Source organism: Ruditapes philippinarum, unplaced genomic scaffold (genome assembly GCF_026571515.1).
Source record: "Ruditapes philippinarum isolate M1 unplaced genomic scaffold, ASM2657151v2 ctg2262_1_1_1_1, whole genome shotgun sequence".
Classification (NCBI taxonomy): Eukaryota; Metazoa; Mollusca; class Bivalvia; order Venerida; family Veneridae; genus Ruditapes; species Ruditapes philippinarum.
Genome location: NW_026867198.1, coordinates 55,700 through 76,982, shown reverse-complemented (window position 1 = coordinate 76,982; position 21,283 = coordinate 55,700). Strand labels below are relative to the sequence as shown.

The window sequence follows — 21,283 nt, the reverse complement described above, 5'->3', positions numbered from 1 at the left end:
CCAAAATGGGCCAACAATTCACATAAAAAATTGATGTTTTTTTTTTATTTAGCATAAAAAAGAATGGTGCAACAAATATGCACTAAGGTTTTTTTTATTATCATAATTCCGAAGACAAAAATGAAATTGAATAATGCAACAGTTAGTTAATTTTACATGAACTTGATAAGATAAACAAAAATAACTACATTTTGTTTACTTCTGAAGAGTTATTTTAAGTTATGTGCCTTAATGGACACCATACTTCAATTTTCAAGAGTAACAATGGTATCATTGTGCTCTCCCTTTGAGTACCTGTTAAAACAAGAGCTGTCCGTAAGACAGCGCGCTCGACTTTTTTATTGCTTGCCAATAAAAAAAGTTTTTGCAGTAAAAGGCAATACAAGAATCTCTGTATTTTTAAAGTGAACAAAGTGACAGAATTACCTTCTCCTGGACATGTTTGGGAATCATGATTGTAAACAAGTATTCCAACTTTCAAATTAATATCTCAAACAGTTCAGTCAAAAAGTGGACTGGTACTAAAAACTTAACCAAGATTCTAAGTCGATAAAAGGCCTTAATTTTTAAAACAAATCCTTGACAGAGTTACCTTCTCTTGCGTACAGATGGGGGTAATGATGTGAAATAGCATTAAAAGTTTCAAAGCAATATCTCAAAGGGTTAAGGCAATAAGTGGATTTTACCCATATTCAATGTATTTTCTAAGTCAAAAAGGGGCATAATTCTGTCAAAAACCTTGACAGAGTTATGTCCTCTTGTCTCTTGATGAAGGTCGTGATGGTAAACAAGTATGGTCAGTTTCAAAGAAATACCTCCAATGGTTTTGAAATAAAGTGAGGTGGTACAAAAAACTTAACCAAGCTCAATACACTTTCTAAGTCAAAAAAGGGCCATAATTCTGTCAAAAACCTTGACAGAGTTATGTACTCTTGTCTGTAGATGGAGGTTATGATGGTGAACAAGTATGGTAAGTTTCAAAGCCATACTTGTAATACTTCTGAAATAAAGTGGGGTGGTACGAAAAACTTAACCAAGGTGTGACGCCAACGCCGACGCCAACGCCGACGCCGGGGCGAGTAGGATAGCTCCCCTTTTCATAGAAAAGTCGAGCTAAAAAGGGCTGGCTGACTGAATTAGATGTTTCTATTATTGACTTTTTCTTTGAATGGCATGTTTATTTTAATGTTAAGATGCAACATTTAAACAAAATATAATAAGATAGTTAATGTAAGTTTGTTTTATTTGTACATTTTGCTAGAAGTCATGAGAACAGTGTTACCATAGGGGACCATCCTACTCAAACAGAAGTCTTTACTTCACTGGTTTAAATTAGATTGTTTGGTTTTAAGGTGCACCAACACAATTTAGGTCACATAGCGCCAAAACAGGAAAAATGATTTTGGCTAACCTCAGTGTTACTGATACACTGGTTTAAAATAACGAGATGTCATACTTTTATATGAAATCAAAGTATTATGGAGGAAAAGATTTTTTGACAGAAGGTGAATGGAGGTAGACATGTCAGTATCTAGTAATTACCATTATCTCCAGATGTGACTTATACATATCAGTATATCAGATGTGACCAACTACTAACCTTACAAGATTTCCGAATATGCGATAAAGTCTGCAACCATAGCTACTAAGTCATCAAAGTCTTAACAAACACATTAAGGTAAAAAATTTATTACTTACAGCCACTTGTGGGGCAGACACCCCGTCCTGGAAAATAGCTTTAGTGGCCTGCTGAGTAATATCTTGAGCCTCCTGACCTAGATTCTTGTTAAAGTTTATCTTTGCTGCAAGCCTCTTTGCCATCTCTAATTTCATCTGGTTATTTGCTCCCATCTTGCCTTGAGGACCTGTCATTATACCTCCAGCTATTGGCTGCAATTACACAACATGCCCCATTATAGTAAAACATTATCATATATGTCAGTGAAAGGATATGTGAATAAATATAAGAAAGTATATGTGAATAAATATTGATGAAAAAAATCCGATTTATATATGAGGACCGGAACATTTGACTAGCAATCAAAATGAAAAATTTCAGTCACACAAAATTGTACGTGGACAAATTTTTATATTTTTTACCTGACCTTTGACCTCTATTTGTGACCTTGAACTTGGCCAATGGACTTGTGTGTGACACTTAGGCTGCCAGTCAGATTGTGTCAAATGATATTACAATCTGTCCATGAATGTAGAAGTCTTTTCAGAGAAAAGTTTTTTTCGACCAACCTTTGACTTAGATACCTGGTTCATGCAGGTGACACTATGTATCATATGTGATATTTAAATCTCCCTATGCATGTAGAAGATATGCTTAGGACAAAACTGAATGCTGCCTATCTGCCAAGGGAAATACCATATTTGCTCAGACAATAAGCATTGTCAAACAATGTTTTATACTTTTCACGGTCATATTCATTATCATGAAGAAGGTATTTGATGTAAAGTTTATTGGATGACATACAATACGAACCATCTGTGGGAGTGAGGATTTTGAAACATCTGTTACTCTTCTTTTACTTGCAAACATGTCCTCTATCTGCTGCTCAATCTAAAATCATTTACAACAGTATCATAAATTTTTCATCAATACCTAGTTTAATTCTAGCATATCAGACTGGCACATCCGTTAGTTTTACCTATGCCGGAAATTTCATCTGGCATGGGGGAAGCAAGATGATTCAGATGCTGTACAATGGCATGCTTTGGATGACATAATTTCACCATTTTGAATAAAGTTGTAATTTCATGCACTGTTGTAAGAAATTAGCTACTGGTGTAAAGACATAAATTTCCATGGAAAATTGTTTTTTGTTAAGGTAAAGAGTTTAAAATATAATGGAATATTAAAGAATATGTAACGGGTGGGTCCCCTCAGGACTGATATTCCGATCCGAACCACAACAAATGACAAATCTACAAATTATGGATGCACAGAAAGTGTTAGTAAATATATCAAATAATGTTTTTCTGTGTAAATTTGAATCATAAGACTGTCTTGATATGGATATTTTATTTAATTCGACTAAGGTGGATTTTGCTGGGACTAAAAAGCATTATTCAGAGATCCTCTGTAAGTGATCCAGCCTTATAAATAGAATGACAGTGAAAAATGGTCTGTTTTAATTGTACATTTGACTAGAATCAATATAAAAAGACCAAAATTCGGAAAATTTTAAACCACCCCCTTTTTAAAGAACCAGTTTTTTTAAAAGAACGACATTTGTTTTCTTATGTTTACAATCCCTCACAGAATGTAGAATTTAAGAACCAAACCTGACTTACATTACTTTTAAGACCTTCCAAACCATGTCCCAATTCTTTATTTCTCTTCTTTATTTGGACCTTACTCTATTGAAGACCCATACTCAGTATAAAATCAACACCTTCCTAATCCGTAAAAGTGTATATATTATATTATAAACGCTTTGATTGTTTGGGCATACACTACGAACACCAAGGTTTCAAAACTTGTTATTTTTATTGAAGATGTTTAATCGGGAAAAAATCTTTTTAAAATATATTAATTTCATAAATTGTTTAATTTTGTTTGTTTGCAATTTTGGGTTTTGTGAACAAACAGAAAAGTCTGGATTATCATATGGGGAGAAGACCTAAAATAATTATTATTTCGGAAATCCAGAAACAACAATCCGTAGGATTTAACCTAAGTGGTGAGGGAATGTTTTGGGTTTTCTTCCCCTCAATTAACATTTATAAATATATACTTTTATTGTATTTGAAAAAGGTTCGATACATATTTTATCAATTGACGACTAGGTGGTTTTCGTGGGTAAGCATATTCAGAAGATCCACTTAAGACCACCCCTAATTGAATGCCCAGCTGCAAGGGGTCAGATTTGTCTTAAAATTAGTTTTCCCCGGTAGTATTAACAATGATTTATTCAACAACTTCAACAAATATGATACTAAAGCTACACTTACACAAAACATATATTCTATTTATCACATACCCAAAATAAGTACTGTACTGTTTAATGCCAAAAATAATTTTTTTTTTCATTGGCACACATATAGTATAATGCTGACATTTAGCATGTCTTAACACAAATGACGTCACAATAATGCACGTCCTTGCATTACCATTTTACTGAGTCGGAAAACCGGCATGGGTATGTGATAAAGGTATTTTATAAACCTACATCTTCATTCGGGTCCTCCTCGTCAGAATCCACCAAACCAAGTGCTGCCTTCTGTAATTTCTTCCTGTCATTAACTAGCTGTGCCTCAGATTCATCAAACTTGAATCCTTTACCATGGAAACCAGAGCTACTTTTGATTTTAATACCATCCTAAAAATAAAAATAAGACTTCTTTTATATACAAGGACTAAACAGAGCTTTCCAATATATAATACTAAAATTGAAAAGGTACTGTTTTTTTACGCTGATTCAACTGCATTTTGATACTGCAATACTTTAAAAGAAATATAACAAGAGTGCCATGATGGCCCTGAAATCGCTCACCTGTTTATAAAAACTCTCTATGACAAGGAACAACTAATATTGTAAACTATAAACAAAAGCAGATTTAAAATATAAAAATCTTAAACCTGATATCACAAAGTTCATATTTGTATCTGAAATAGTACATGTTTTTTAATATATACATATGAAGAAAATCAATGACCCTGGGGGGCAGGGCCAATTTGACCCCAGGGCTTTTATTTGAATAGACTTGGTAGACACTCACTAGAAAATGTCTCATGCTAAATATCTAAGCTCTAGCTCTTTGGGTTTTTCAAAAGAAGATGATAATTTTTCTAATTTTTACTATATACATATAAGGAAAATCAATGACTTCCGGGGCAGGGCCAATTTTGACCCCAGGGCTTTTATTGGAACAAACTTGGTAGATACCCATTAAAAGATATTTCATGCTAAATATCTAAACTTTAGCTCTTTGGGTTTTTTTAAAGAAGATTTTTTAAGTTTTTACTATGTACATAATAGGAAAATAATGACCCCCCGGGGTTGGGCCAATTTTGACCAAAGGGCTTTTATTTGAACAAACTTGATACACACTCACTAGAAAATGTTTCATGTTTAATATCTAAGCTCTAGCTCTTTAAATTTTTGATTAGAAGATTTTTTAAATATTTACTACACACATATAAGGAAGATAGATGACCCCCGGGCAAGGCAAATTTTGACCCCAGGGCTTTTATTTGAACAAACATGGTAGACACCCATTAGAAGATGTTTCCTGCTAAATATTTAAGCTTAAGCTCTTTGTTTTTCTTTTTTTAAAGAAGATTTTACTATATACATATAAGGAAAATCAATGACCTCATCAATGACCCCTCGGGGGCGGGGCCAATTTTGATCCCATGGCTGTTATCTGAACAAACTTAGTAGACAGTCACTAGAAGATGTTTAGTGCTTAACATCTTAGCTTTAGCTCTTTGGGCTTTTTAAAAAAAGATATTTTAAGTTTTTACTAAACACATATAAGGAAAATCAATGACCACCTGGGGCAGGGCCAATTTTAACCCCAGGGCATTTATTTGAACAAACTTGGTAGACACTCACTAGAAGATGTTTCATGCTAAATATCTTAGCTCTAGCTCTTTGAGTTTTTTAAAAAAAAGATTTTTTAAGTTTTTACTATACATGTAAGAAAAATCAATGACCACCCGGGGCGGGTTTGATCCCAGAGTTTTATTTAAATAAACTTGGTAGACACTCACTAGAAGATGTTTCATGCTACATATCTAAGCTCTAGCTCTTTGAGTTTTTTAAAAGAAGATTTTTTAAATTTTTTCTTTCAGTTGCCATGGCAACCAGAGTTCTGCAAAGAATTAAATTCTTTGAACAATTTTCATAGGTGACCAACAAAGGAACATTCCTGTGAATTTTGGATGAAAATGGCTCAGTGGTTAATGAGGAGATGTTGTTGAAAGTAAAGTTAACTGATGCCGGACGGATGGACAGATGCCGGATGAAAAGCCATCACAACAGCTCCCCTTGTCACTTCGTGACAGGTGAGCTAAAAATCAATGTATAGAACTGTATGAGAAAATAAATTGATATTTTTCATGAATGTTTATGTGCACCACACAAAGCACTATCATTATCAGAATTAATCAAAATTCCATAATAAGAAAAACCTAAATTGTTTCAATGTCAGACAGAACTTAATTTCATCAAAATAGATAACTCATTATTGATAATATGCATTTTGATAATTTTTTGATGAAAATAATGTTTTAGTTTTTTTTTTATCTACTGTTAATGAGATAGTAAAAGGTTATGTAACCATGCCAGAAAAAAAACCATGGAAGAAAAATCTAAAACATACAGCCTCAGCTTGTTTCTTGTAAGATTCCCACCAGTTCTTCAGATTGTCAGGTATAGGAGCTTCTGATAATTCCAAAGCTTTGATAATGTCACCAGCATGCCGGACTTGTTCTGGTGTGATAAATGTAAATGCTGTTCCCTTGTTTCCGGCTCTCCCTGTCCGTCTAAAATAATAAACATATATAATGTAATAAATATTTTCGAAATACTTGAGAAATATTTTTGGTAAAAGATAAATGCTAATGTATTTATGTAACAGTTTGTAAATATTTTTTCATTTTTCCATTCTTTGAATTGTAAAAGAATATGAAATTTCAATGATTTATGTTTTTTTTGTTTTTTTGTTTGTTTACTAATAAATGCTGTTATATCCAGTATACCATATAAATACAGAACACTAAGAAATACCTTAATAATACTTGAAAGTTTTGTAAATAACCTTAATAATACTTGAAAGTTTTGTAAAAATTGACAAATACAGACCCCCCCCCCCCCCCCAAAAAAAAAAAAAACCACCAACAAAACAGAGTTCTTTTTCTCTCAAAAATGCAAACTTTGTTATAATATCACAAAAGGTAGACTGCCCAAGATTCAAAGATTCAAAGAAAAACATCATACAAATTTAGCAGGGCGTATTGAGTAATAAAGTAAAAAGTAAAACATTTACGTACCCACATCTGTGAACATAGTCTTCATAGTGGTTAGGACAATCATAGTTTACAACAAGCATCAAATGTTTAACATCCAAACCTCTAGCTGCTATAGAAGTGGCTATCTGAAAGTTTATAAACAACCAATCAATTCAATAAACAGTAGATGAAATGAGCCGTGCCATGACAAAACCAACATAATGGGTTTGCGACCAGCATGGATCCAGACCAGCCTGTGCATTCCGCGCAGTCTGATCAGGATCCATGCTGTTCGCTTACAAGTAGAGAAACTGACAGCGAACAACATGGATCCTGATCAGACTGGGTGGATGTGCTGGCTGGTCTGGATCCATGCTGGTCGCAAACGCACTATGTTGGTTTTGTCGTGACGCGGCTCAAATGAAGTTACAATCAAACATGTATATAATGAGAATCTTTCAAGAAAAGGATGGTTCAAACTGAATCTTTATTCTCTAATACTTGTTCAAGTTTAAATACTTCTACAAAATTTCTTAAGAAAGAAAGAATTATTTACTTCTTCAAAATTTTCTTACATAAAAAAAGAAAAATTTAAATATTTATCATTAAAAGTTTGGTTCAAATCCTATCATCTATTTATTGCCAATAGTACCATTTACCTATTTATCTACTATTTAATAGCTAAATTGCTATGATTTTTTTTCCCATTTATAGTTACCAATCAATTTTCACCTTTACCATAATCAGTTCCACTTCTTGAAATGATTTGATAATAATTGAGCCGCGTCATGACAAAACCAACATAGTGCGTTTGCGACCAGCATGGATCCAGACCAGCCTGCGCATCTGCACAGTCTGATCAGGATCAATGCTGTTCGCTTACCAACTCTATTACAAGTAGAGAAACTGATAGCGAACAGCATGGATCCTGATCAGACTGCGCGGATGCAGCTGTGCAGCTGAGTAGAACCACCAACCTTCCAAGCTATATGTAGCTGGATAATTTCCTCACATAAAAGAATCCAAAGATCGACAGCAGTGAAGAGCAAGTGATTTGAAGTCAGCTACCTTAAACACTCGCCATGAAGGGTCCTTCTTGAAATGATTATTCATAGCACAATGGCAAATGATTAATGATTAATAATAAAACATTCTTACAACAACAACAACCACAACAACAACATTGATGGAGTTTTATGAAAACATAAAAATGAAACTAGAACTATCACTAAATGTGATTAATACCCCCACAAGACTACTTCGGAAAAGAGGATGTTACTAGTAACAGAATACCTTGTAAAAGAATTGAAATATAGAGTTATGGTTGTGGGCAATTAAAGATAGTTGTGGTTCTTGTATGTTGCATTTCCTTTCAATGTGGTTGGCCATTGATGAAGTTATATTGAATTACTCTGTAATAAGTCCAGAAAGACAAGGAAAAGGAACAAAGGGCAATAACTCTATAAATACTGAAGATGGAGTTATAGTTCTTATGCACTGCACTTCCTCTTATTGTGCTTGACCATTGTATGAAGTTGTTTTGAATTCCAACCAGTACATTTTAAGTTATGCTCCGGACAAGGAAAAGTATCAAAGGGCAGTAACTCTGTATTTTGTCAAAATGGAGTTATGGTTCTTGTGCAATGCACTTCCTTTTAATGTCCTTGACAACTGAATGAAGTTGTATTGAATTACAAACAATAGTTTTCAAGTTATGCTCTGGACAAGGAAATGTAACAAAGGGCAATAACTCTGTAATTAGTCAAGATGGAGTTATGGTTCTTGTGCACTGCACTTCCTCTCAATGTGCTTGACCATTGTATGAAGTTATATTGAATTCAAACTTTTAAAGTCTTCAAGTTATAGTTCGGACAAAAGAAAGCAATGGAAAAATAACAAAGGGCAATAACTCTGTAGTTACTTTAGATAGAGTTATGGTTCTTGTGCACTGCACTTCCCCTTATTGTGCTTGACAATTGTATGAAGTTGTTTCGAGTTTCAACCAGTAGTTTTCAAGTTTCAACCAGTAGTTTTCAAGTTATGCTCCTGACAAGGAAAAGTAACAAAGGGCAATAACTCTGTAATTAGTCAAAATGGAGTTATGGTTCTTGTGCATGGCACTTCCCCTTATTGTGCTTGGCCATTGTATGAAGTTGTTTTGAATTCCAACCAGTAGTTATCAAGTTATGCTCTGGACAAGGAAATGTAACAAAGGGCAGTAACTCTGTAATTAGTCAAAATAGAGTTATGGTTCTTATGCACTGCACTTCCTCTCAATGTGTTTGACCATTGTATGAAGTTATATTGAATTCCAACAATTAGTCTTCAAGTTATAGTCCGGACAAAAGAAAGCAATGGAAAAACAACAAAGGGCAATAACTCTGTACAGTAAACTCCAACTGTATCGATATCGCTTGTAATGATATATCGGTTATATCGATACGTTTGTCTTGGTCCCTGCCAACTTCCATTATAACCTAACGGAAGCATCCTCGCATATATCGATATCGCATGTATCGATATTTCGGATATATCGATGTGGATTTTCAACCCCAACGCACATATATTACCTCTTAAAACGATAATTTGCTGCACAAGTTTGTTGTGGAAGAGCGGTCTCGGTCCGCTTGTTTTAATGCATAAATATCTGCTCGATTAAATACAATGACGCGGAACATGTTCTGTGCGTACGTAACTACCGTTTTGTTCTCAATACAGGTGAATTCATCTCAAAAAATAAAAGCATGGTTTTGTCCTTTTATTGTTTCCTTTCAATAACAATTTTCGTTGTAAATAAGTTATACATGCTTGGATGAACTCAGAAATATTTATCAGTTGGGTGAAAAAACTTGACAAACGTATGACACGTGAGAAAAGATCTATTCTATTGTTGTTGATAATTGCCCGGCCCATCCGAAAATCGAGGGATTAAAAGCTGTAAAACTGTTGTTTTTCCCACCTAACACTACATCTAAGTTACAGCCCTGTGATCAAGGGATTATCTTTTCATTCAAAAGGCATTACAGGTCACGTGTCCTTGACCATATTATTTCATGTCTAGACAAACATATCGATAAACAGATTAACATTCTAAAAGCCATACAGCTTATACATGTTGAACGATGCAGTGCATCGTCAGTAAGCTACACACCGTACAGAAATTCGGTTGTAACGATATTCGGATATATCGATATAGTTTTGTATGTCCCCTGAATATCGTTATAAGCGGAGTTTACTGTAATTACCTTAGATAGAGTTATGGTTCTTGTGCACTGCACTTCCCCTTATTGTGCTTGACAATTGTATGAAGTTGTTTCGAGTTTCAACCAGTAGTTTTCAAGTTATGCTCCGGACAAGGAAAAGTAACAAAGGGCAATAACTCTGTAATTAGTCAAGATGGAGTTATGGTTCTTGTGCACTGCACTTCCTCTCAATGTGCTTGACCATTGTATGAAGTTATATTGAATTCCAACCATTAGTCTTCAAGTTATGCTCCGGACAAGGAAAATGCAACGGACCGCTGGACCGACCGACCGACCAACCGACCGACCACCGGGTGACTCCTATATACCCCCCCAAACTTCGTTTTTGGGGGTATAATAATCATTTCATACCAATAGTTTGATATCTCCATTTTTGAAATCGTTGATGATACTCCCTCGATCATATTGGTCTATACCACCGTGTAGTGACATACAGGGATAAGAGTGTTTCATTAGGTCCTTCATCAGATCATCGGCATGCTCTTGTTTGTCTACAAACACAATTACCCCACCATCCTCCTGGTACTGACCTAGTAACTCTAATAACTTAAAAAATTTCTGATCTTCTTCAAGAATTGCCTGAAACATGTTAAAAAGTATTGGTAAGACAGCAAATTTTTGTGTTTTTTGTATATTAAGGTAAGTGACTTAATGCTTGAATTGTCAAAAAATCCACATAAAGTTTTTGGGTTTTTAAAACCCTTTTTGGTCATGGGCCATATTTCTAAAAATAAAATTATACGGGGTTTAGTCTCAAAATTTGTTTAAATATTATTTGGGGCGGGGGAACATTTTCTCACAATCAAAATTTTTCCAACCCAAAATTTTTGGTTTCAAAAATATGGAAAAAGTTTTTTCATTTCCAAATGTTTCCCTTGTTTGGAAACAAACTTTAAATTTATTTTTAAATCACCCCAGAAAGAGCCGGGCCCCACCTGCATTTACTCAAAAAACCTGCTGCCCAACTCTTTTTGAATTTTTTTTTGAAACCCTTTCCCCAAAACTTTAAAGGGGACTAATCTAATTTTTTTGCCCTCTTTTTTTGGGTTGGGTTTTATGTGCACTAACCAGTAAATTTCATTTTGGCACGAAACAGAAAGATGACTTGGGGAAAAACCCTTGGTTTCAAATTTCAAAGCAACCCAAGGTCTCAAAACCATTTCAACTGCTGGAGCTAAAAGGTGCATAGACTCAAGTTATACCAGCATGCAGGGATAAACAGTGGCTGCAATTCTTATGCCTCAACTATTACAGGCACCCCTTAGCCACAAGGGGTTGTTCCAAGTTTAAAAGTTGGACAAATCCATGACTTATATTTCAGCAGGTTATGGTTTTATAAAGAATACCAAGTCATTTTACAGTCTAGTGAAAATCAATCAAGCAGTCTGAAAAACAGTAGCAATAAATCATCTAATTATCATTCTAACACTATCAGCATTTTTTCTATATAAACAAAGAAAGCTTGAAGCGTGCATTATTCTACAACAATGCACTCGCCGTTCTTATTATCTCCCTGTGTATTTTCACATTGAGGGCGCCATTTTGTTTGAAAAATCTGATGAATTAAAAACAATTTTTTTTCGAACATTGTTGTGAAAACTATCTATAATGAAAGAAAATAGTCTAACTAAGAAAATGAATCCAACAACAATATCTTTAATTCAGTCGTTAACGCTCTACAGACGTTTAAAGTGTTGTGTACGTGATGTCATAATATAGCGCCTAACAGCACGTGCAAATCAAGTACGCTATTTTAATGTCGCAAACGAGTTATCTTTTACATTTATTTCACTTTTAATAATTTGTAATTCGCTTGAAAAATTATAGAGTGAAATAATATAAACAAACACAGTTTTATCAACGTTTTCAAAATTCGTTATCCTCAAAATGTTTCTACACACGGTAGATTAAACGACATATTTTTTTCAACCCACTAAAACAGCCTTTAAGGAACGTTTCTGTTGGAAACTCTGAGGCGAAATCAAATTAAACCACCAAACATAAAGTCCAACTTTATGATAATAATTATATTTTTTCTTAACGTGTTAGAATGGAAATAGATATTAATTCTTCGTGCATTATTGTATAATAATGCACGTTTTTCGTTCAAATGCTTTGTAATTAATCACTCAGGACCTTCAGCCTTCGTGCTTATATTACTACCCATTTGAACTCAAACCGTGCATTATTCTACAACAATGCACTCAGAATTGATATCTATTTCCTAATTCATACCAAAGTTGTTGGTATGACTAAAACTTACCACATGTTGCTCAACATCTTTGCACACCACACTCCTCCCACCTACTTGTATTTCTATAGGTTTGGTTAATATTTTTCTCGCCAAGGCTTCCATCTGTCTCGGGAAAGTGGCTGAAAACATGACTGTCTGACGGTCGGGTCGTATGTTGTCTATTATACGATTTACCTGTAATAATAATGCAATAGTCTTTATTTTAAGTTCATTATTTTAAGTGATTTTATACCCATCTAGTATCAAATAGTGGGTGTATATACGGAAATGTCAAAATAACTTTTTAATTTCTTTAATTTTGCTATCACTGTTTTCAATATAATATTCTGCTATAAAAAAATAATCAATATCTCACATAACTTGCAGAAATTTCTATATACATGGTATATCCTTTATAATTTATCAGTAAAAAGAGTGGATCAGTCTTTTTTATATTTTAGGCATTTTTTAATTCATATCCTAATAATTTGTCATTTATCAATTATTGGTCAATAATTATTATAACATCCAATCTTTTGAAACATATAACCAATTCAGCTCAACTTTAAATGAAATTTGAAGCATAATGTCACTTTAATACAAATAAAAATCTGATTCAAAATTTTATAAGCAAAACTACAGCTATGGTTATCCTGATATTTTAACATTATGATTACTTAAAGGGAAAGACAAGGTTAGAATAAAAACTTGATTTCAGAAAAAGAATACTATAAATAATAAATCTGCAAATTTTCTGCCGCCAAATAATAATATTAAACGAATGATAACGAAATTTAAATCGCTAAATCACCGATTTCTACAAATCAGTAGGCGCGGCCATGTTTGTGTATTGGCCGTATAAAAACAGGTGCGCGTGATGTCATTTCCCCATCTTTAGATTTATGATAAATCTAGTTGAATCGTAGCGAAATATTTATATAATAAAGTATTGACCAGACAATTTAATTTTCACAGGAGGTGCAGAGGAGATTTTTATGGTTCAAAATACGTAACAATATCCAAAAAAAATAATAAAAAATAAAGAAACAAATAAAAAATCAACGTCTACCGGTCGCACCACTTCAGGCCAGTGATGCCCGTTACTCCAAACAATGCTATGTTCATTAAAGTCTCATCTTAATGTAATTAAACAATATTTCACAGAGTTAATAAATACACATGTTATTATTTAACAAAGTTTCACAATCAAATAATGCAATTGAATAAACAAACGCACCAACGAATAATTGGCTGTTAATTATTGAACGGCGATAATTATCATTTTTATAAAAGTCCTACTTAAACGTGTTCTTAATAGTACATGTAATTAAATTTTTTGCAGTTTGATTCTGACTTTCAAATTAAAAGGTGTGAACATATGTTAGTAGTGATGTACACATTTCAAAAATGTAAGCAACTCTTTTGAAAAGTAAATTGTTAACATGTCTGTCAACGTATGATGCTGCGTGGTATTTATTTACATCGTAATCGTAGCCTAAAATTAACTGCAGGCAAACATTTTTATTGGCTGCTCAAAAATCTCATTTGCATAATTTATTCACACAATTGCTGGTTCTTACTACTTATGTCTAATACTGTGCATTATCCATTTAATTGCTCCTAATTTGCACCAAATGTTCCTGTCACACTGTGTACTGACGATTTTTATTGCTCCTTGTATGCCTCTGTGCCGACGGACCTTTTGATCATGCACAATGTTGCCCTGATTGGTTAATCACCCTTGTCAAATATTCTAATGACGAAATAGACATCTATTTTTTTACGCTTCATCAGTGAACTGAATGACCTTAAGGGAAATTAAGTTCCGCACCTGTCAAGTTATACTGTAAATTACAGCATTTCATAAAATAGCAACACATTTTTTTTTCAGTTACCAATAATCATTTTAAATATTAAGTAGATTTATGATTTTTTGTTTTATTGGATTAAATTTACGGTAGTAGAAATGCATATCTGTGTGGAAAGGGATTGGGTAAGTAGATAACATGGAAAAAAGCTATAGGGAACTGGATAAACCGAGAATATGCGTAATTATAGGGGAATGGCAATGGGCAACCTGTTGCTGTTGGTACCAGTTTTGACTGGGTACCTAAATAACCGAACGGACAGTTTTGTTTTCATTCGATATTAGTCTAGCTGCCAATTTTCCTGCGCCATTTTATTTTTAGCGTCAATGTCGGAAAATCGCGTCCTCAGCAGATCTCTGCATATTGGATTTAGTTGATATCTTACGCTGAGAAAAAGATACATGACCGGCGATGTACCCTATTCGGACAGCTTGTCTAGCGAAAATTAAGTACAAAATAAAAGGATATATCGTCAATTTGAAGAAAGTTTCTCAAAGTACCCAAATTAAATTGATGGTTTAAATCTTTGAAAACTAAGCAGTCATTGCTTAAATCATTGTGGTGGGATCATCAGCAAGCTTGAAAATCGACGAATGATAATTAATGCCGCGGCGTCTTCAATTAATTTAATTAAAGCAATTCAGTTCCATATGATGTTTTCATAAATAATAAATAATGTACGCAATAAGATTAATTAAGTTCTTCATCAAGATATATTTCAGTTGTACCAGCGTGTACACCTTTACCGGAAGTGGGTATAACACGTCACAATCTCGGTCTCGTCTGTCTCGCGAGAATGACAGAACGCCAAAATGGCGGCGCCCATGAACTTATTTCTCAAGTAAAAAATAGTGTCTTAAAAACCACGAATTTCTCAACTTATAGGGTTGATGTCAACAGAAAAACTGTCATGGTACCTCTTTTTAAATGATGAATATTTATATTAGACAGACATCAATCCATCCATTCCTATTCCTTTAACTCTTGACAATGTTTCAATTCTAATAACTGGGTGATAATAGTAACTTTCTGACATTTCCATTGAATCAGACAACATAACTACAGTGTTAGAAGACAGTCAACTACTTTTTAACTGCACACCTCTAAATAAAAAGGTATGATTTAATACCTGAGGTTCAAATCCCATATCAAACATTCTGTCGGCCTCATCTAGTACCACATAAGTACATCTTCGTAAATTTGTTACCCTTCCTGAAATAAATAAAACAACACAATTAGATGAATATGAAAACATATATGGTGAGTTTTGAAATGCAACTTTTATTTTTGCCCAATAATTAAAATGTCTAGGCCAAATTCGTATACAGTTTTCTAAAGATCGGATAGCTTTGGACAGAATTGTTAAGAATTGTTAAAACACTTTCAGTAAATTATAGTTCTTTATAGCTTACTTGTTCTGAGTCTCATCATTTTAAATAGATTTCACTCACTACAGTGTTGGAGCAGTACCTCTAAATGCTTGCAGTAGTCATGATCAGAAAGTAATAAAAATAACCCTTTTTTTGTTGTTGTTGATTTTTACATTTTTCTTTCATTATCGTATATCGATGTGAAGAGATGAATTAGATGTGCCTTTCAGCGAGAGAAAAGGCAAGTTTTTAGCATATAATCAATCCAGCGCCTTGTCGTTTTTATACCAAATATAATAATATTAAGCGGGGTGCCACCTTTTTAAAAACTTTCTTTTTTAAAAAAATTTTTTTATTCATGAAATTAACAAAACCCTTGTCAATAAAGGGGAAAATTTTTTAGTAAAAGTTTCAAGAAAATTTCCAAAAAGTGAAAACCACAGTTATGATAATAAAGCTGTATGATATTTTGTAGGGGGTTAGGAGTGAAGTTACACCAGTACAGAGAAGGATGTCCCGTCTGCTCAATATTTCAGGCATTAAGAACGGAGATAAATCAAAGCCCTGTGAATTCATTTGGTATTTATAATCCATTCACTGTGCAATGGTTCAAGGGAGAAAACTCTTAATGTCTTAAAATGCAAAAGCCCATTAACCTTTTCCCTCCTGAAATTTTTTAATGGTTATGCCCTGTTTAGCTTTGGAATAGTCCATTAGTGGTTTAATGGGTTTTCTTTATCAAAATTGTAACAGTATACAGCATAATCAGATGATCATGATTATAATTTTTACAGGAAGGCTTGGCTCTAAACTAATGCCATAGGCAAATAATTATGCATTTTTGACAATAAAAGAGGTAGGAAAAAAACAAAGAGAGACTGGTTTGTGCACTCTTTTTGAATAAATAAATATCTTATTAAACAATGTTTTACCATTATTTGCTGCTAACATATCAATCATTCTGCCTGGTGTACACACAATCACCTCGCAGCCTTTTTTTAAATTTCTGCGATCTTTTTCCAAAGACCCCCTTTATTCCGATCCCCAACACGACATAAAATACCCAGGGGTTTTTCGTAAAATTTTTGGGCATCTGTTTTTATCTCCCTTGGGAAAAATTTCTCTTTTTGGGTTTTAAAAAATTTCCCCCTGAAAAAACATAAAGATAACAAAAAAATAAAAAATTTAAATTTTGGTTTTTAAAAATTTTTAATTTAAAATACCAGGAAAAAAAAACCAAAGATGGGTGTAAGCATTTAACTATGAACTGTCTTCAAAAAAATTAAAATTTAAAACTCTTAAAAAAGAATTTTTTTAAAATTCATTTTTTAGAAAAATTTTTAGCGAAAAACTTTTAATAAAATTTCAGCAGTTGCTAAGATAACCCCTCATACCAAAAAAAAACCCCTATTTTAAAATTTTCTGAAGGGATACTTCCCTTTGGGTTTTAATTAATTATCAAAAATTTTAAAAAACCCCTTAGGGCCCAATTTTTTGGAATAGGGGAATTTTAAAGTACTTACAACGAAATTAAAAATGTAATGCTCTTTAGAATAAAAACTCTTCTGAAGGGGAACCCACCCTTTATTTTTTTCAGTGGCAATATAAAAAAAAAAAAAGTTATATTAACACGTGTAAAAAAAAAATTTTAAATTTAAAAACCATTCAATTTGTTTTGCGTTTTTAAACAAAATTCCATTAGGTTTTAGAAAAATTTAAATTTAAGGGGGGAACGGAAAATTTTTTTCCGAACTTGTTTACCTTTTGATGATTTTCGGGGCTAAAAACTTGTGCCCCAAATTTTTAAGATCTTACTCCTTTCCTTTTTAACTAAATTTAATCATTTTTTTTTGCAAAAAATCTTACAAAAAAAAGAAAAACTTTGCAACGCTTTTCACTCAAATCTGGCTAAGAATTGCACAAAAAAATTACATTCAATCTAATACTGATTTTATAATTCTTTAATATTATCCTTTGCAGATTTTTCTATTTTAAGTGCTTCACTTGACCTATGAAAGATTTTCAAATTTTATGGGTTATTTAATTTTTTTTTTTTTGCTTTTTGACCTCAATGGAGCTTCTTTAAAAATAGACTTTCAAACAATATTTCATTAATCTCTTTTTAAAAATCAATACATTGTTTTCATACAGATTGTATTTATATCCTGTATCATTTCCTGTCAAGTTATTTAATTATTCAAAAGTGGGAGTGGCCTGGCATATTCTTTTAACCTTGGCTTGCCATAGTTTATTGACCTAGCAGTGCTAATAATTATCCAGCTTGTGGATAAGAGGAACAAATGAGCCGCGTCACGACAAAACCAACATAGTGCGTTTGCGACCAGCATGGATCCAGACCAGCCTGCGCATCCGCGCAGTCTGATCAGGATCCATGCTGTTCGCTATCAGTTTCTCTACTTGTAATAGGGTTTGTAAGCAAACAGCATGGATCCTAATCAAACTGCACGAATGCGCAGGCTGGTCTGGATCCATGCTGGTCGCAAACGTTGGTTTTGTTGTGACGCGGCTCAAATGTAATATGGTTAACTCATATACTGCTTAATATCTGAAATGTCCATCTAAGTACTGACTATAATCAAGAAGATAGTGCAGACCATGATCAGACCACACTCAGGTTGCATGGGTAAAGTCTCTGACAGTGGGCTAATGGATAAGAAAAGCACTAAAAAGCATGATTTTTCATCTTTGCTTTAAAACCAGTCCATGAATTTTCGAAAATTAAAAGAACACATTAAAATTTAAAGTATCTATAGATCTTAATAGAGGGAAAAATTTAAAAGAGACTAAATTTAAAAATTTTAAATTTAAAAAGTTTTAATTTAAAAAACATATAAGGGGCCCCCTGGCGAATGACTCATTTTAAAATTTTTTTTTTTACGCCCAAGTGAAATTTTAATTTTTTTCTTTAAAAGGGGTAAATAGCTCCTGGGCAAGTGGTTTTTGTTTATAAAAAAAATTTAATTTGAAAAATTTAAAGCCCACTTGTTTTAAAAAAAACATTCTTAAAGGGGAAAAAATATTTTAGGAAAATTTCAGGTTTTTTAATTTAATTTTTGCATTTATTTTTCATTTAGGGGGTAAAAATTACAACCCCTGGGAAAGACAACAATTTTTTCTCTTCCCTTTTATAACATTTGGGAAAGGTATAGGCAGGGAGAGTTTTACATATTTTTTTACAGCACAGGGTTACACTTAGTGTGGAACAATAGTCTGTAAAAAGTAAGCTGCTGATGAATCCTGAATAAAAAAAGGAATGGCCCTTAAAAAGAAGTAGAGGGGAAATTTCCAATTTAAAAAAGTGGGGAGGGGAAAATGGTTTTTAAATGTGGAAGAGGGAAGTGGCCATTAAATGTGGTAGAGGGAAATGGCCATTAAATGTGGTAGAGGGAAGTGGTCATTAAATGTGGAAGAGGACAGTGGCCATTTAATGTGGTAGAGGGAAATGGCCATTAAATGTGGTAGAGGGAAATGGCTATTAAATGTGGCAGAGGGAAATGGCCATTAAATGTGGTAGAGGGAAATGGCCATTAAATGTGGTGAGGGAAAGTGGCCATTAAATATGGTAGAGAAAATGGCCACTAAATGTGGTAGAGGAAATGGCCATTAATATGTGGTAGAGGGAAATTGCCATTAAATGCGGGTTGAGGGAAATGGCCATTAATGTGGTAGAGGGAAATGGCCATTAAATGCTGTAGAGGGAAATTGCCATTAAATGCGGTGGAGAGAAAATGGCCATTAAATGTGGTAGAGGGAAATGGCCATTAAATGTGGTAGAGGGAATGGCCACTAAATGTGGTAGAGGGAAATGGCCATTAAATGTGGTAGAGGGAAATGGCCATTAAATGCCGTTGAGGGAAATGACCATTAAATGTAGTAGTTGGAAATTGCCATTAAATTTGGTAGAGGGAAATGGCCATTAAATGTGATAGAGGGAAATTGCCATTTAAAATGTGCGTAGAAGGGAATATGGCATTAAATTGTGGTAGCGGGAAATGCGCCAATAAATTGGTAGTTTGGGGTGGAAAAGGAAGGTAGACATTAAATTGTCGGTCAGAGAGTAAGTGGCAAATAAATATGGTAGAGACAATGAGGAAGGATACTAGAGTTTGTGAGCTGGCACAAACAAACCTTTTCAGGGGTTACCTTCTTCATTATTGTCATTGGTTCTGTACATTTAGGTGCATGCCCAATGACCACTGAACAGTGGACTAAATTTTTAATTTAAAAATTTGGGCTTATTTCTTTTGGGGGTATATTACACCCCCTTTAGGCTTCAAAAATTTTTCCCCTTAAATGGCGTTGGACTGGGGACATGTTCGGATAATATGTGACTTGGAAAGTGCTTTTTTTTGCCTTTTAACCGGAAAAATGGACCCACATTTTTGCAAAAAACTTATTTCATAAGATCACTATTGGAAAATTTAGAAAATTTACAAAAAAATGGGTTTTTATTCTATTTTTAAGGTGTTTTTAAAAAACAAACAACGGGAAAATTGCGGAGTTTGGGATTTTGGAATTTTAAAATTCAAACAATAAAATTTTTATTTTTAAACTATTCTAAACCTACCCCTGTTTATATTAATTTTTTTATTTTAAAAAATTTTCAAAAAAACTTTCAATTATGGGAATTTCAGATTAATTTAAACTACTGACTAGGGAAAAACATTAAATATTGATGTTTTTTTAAAAAAGCTTTTCACCAGAATGAAAGAAAAAAAAATTTGTAAATAAATTTTAATCAAGCATTTGTTTTTATTTCCCGAGGCCTCTTTTTGATGAAAAAGAGATCAATTATTTTCAAAGATCAAAAGATCAACATTTGAATAAAAATGTAACAAATTTTAAAAACTTTAAAATTTCAAACCCCAACTTTTCTGATTTTTTTATAATGAACTTATGCTGCCCTTTTTAAATTTTGGGAAAAGTTTTATTAGAAGTTTAAGGGTTTGCTATCCCGGGATTTGCAAAAAAAAGGAATTTTTGGGTTTGTTTACTGCCCCTGGGTTTCAAACCCGGTTTTCCCAAACCAAGTTGGGATAGGTTTAAAGATGTCATTATTCGTTCAATGGGAAAAAAGAATAAACCCCCCTCTCCCAATACAGATTAAGATAGGATAGTATTAACACTAAAAATATCTTATTGGATTATAAAAGTACTTTAAACTCTTTTAAATAACGGATTAAACAAATTGTTATAAGTCTATATAACACTTCCACTTGTCGAATGCGTAATGTATACAAAATAAAATTATACACCTACCGATGATGAAATTTAAGACCTAAAATTTTGTGCTTTTAAGACCTTAAATTTAGTGCAAAAGTGACTTTTTAAAAAAAAATATTTACAAACCTTAGTTTCAATTTGTACTTTGAAAACAATGTTTATTTCAAACATTTCAAAAAGGAACAAGAAAGATGCACTGTGTTTATTTCATGTCACAAACAAATGTTGAGACTCGACAATTTCACCAATCTCGGAGATTAAGGAAAGATTGACCAATATTACAACTTGTTGTGGACATAAAATATCTCCGAACGAAAGTGTTCACTTGGATAGTTGAG

The 21,283-nt window shown here is 33.2% G+C and overlaps 1 protein-coding gene across 1 annotated transcript in view; it reads right to left on the bottom strand.

Moving 5' to 3' along the window:
• Positions 1–21,283, bottom strand: part of LOC132735256 (probable ATP-dependent RNA helicase DDX46) — a 57,672-nt gene that overhangs the window by 10,537 nt on the left and 25,852 nt on the right. The window contains 12 exon segments of the mRNA XM_060722193.1: positions 1,699–1,890; positions 2,483–2,569; positions 4,182–4,331; positions 6,340–6,502; positions 7,010–7,113; positions 10,582–10,809; positions 12,494–12,658; positions 15,461–15,543; positions 16,634–16,703; positions 16,706–16,804; positions 17,054–17,076; positions 18,169–18,179. Of these exon segments, the coding sequence (XP_060578176.1) occupies positions 1,699–1,890; positions 2,483–2,569; positions 4,182–4,331; positions 6,340–6,502; positions 7,010–7,113; positions 10,582–10,809; positions 12,494–12,658; positions 15,461–15,543; positions 16,634–16,703; positions 16,706–16,804; positions 17,054–17,076; positions 18,169–18,179 (1,375 nt within the window).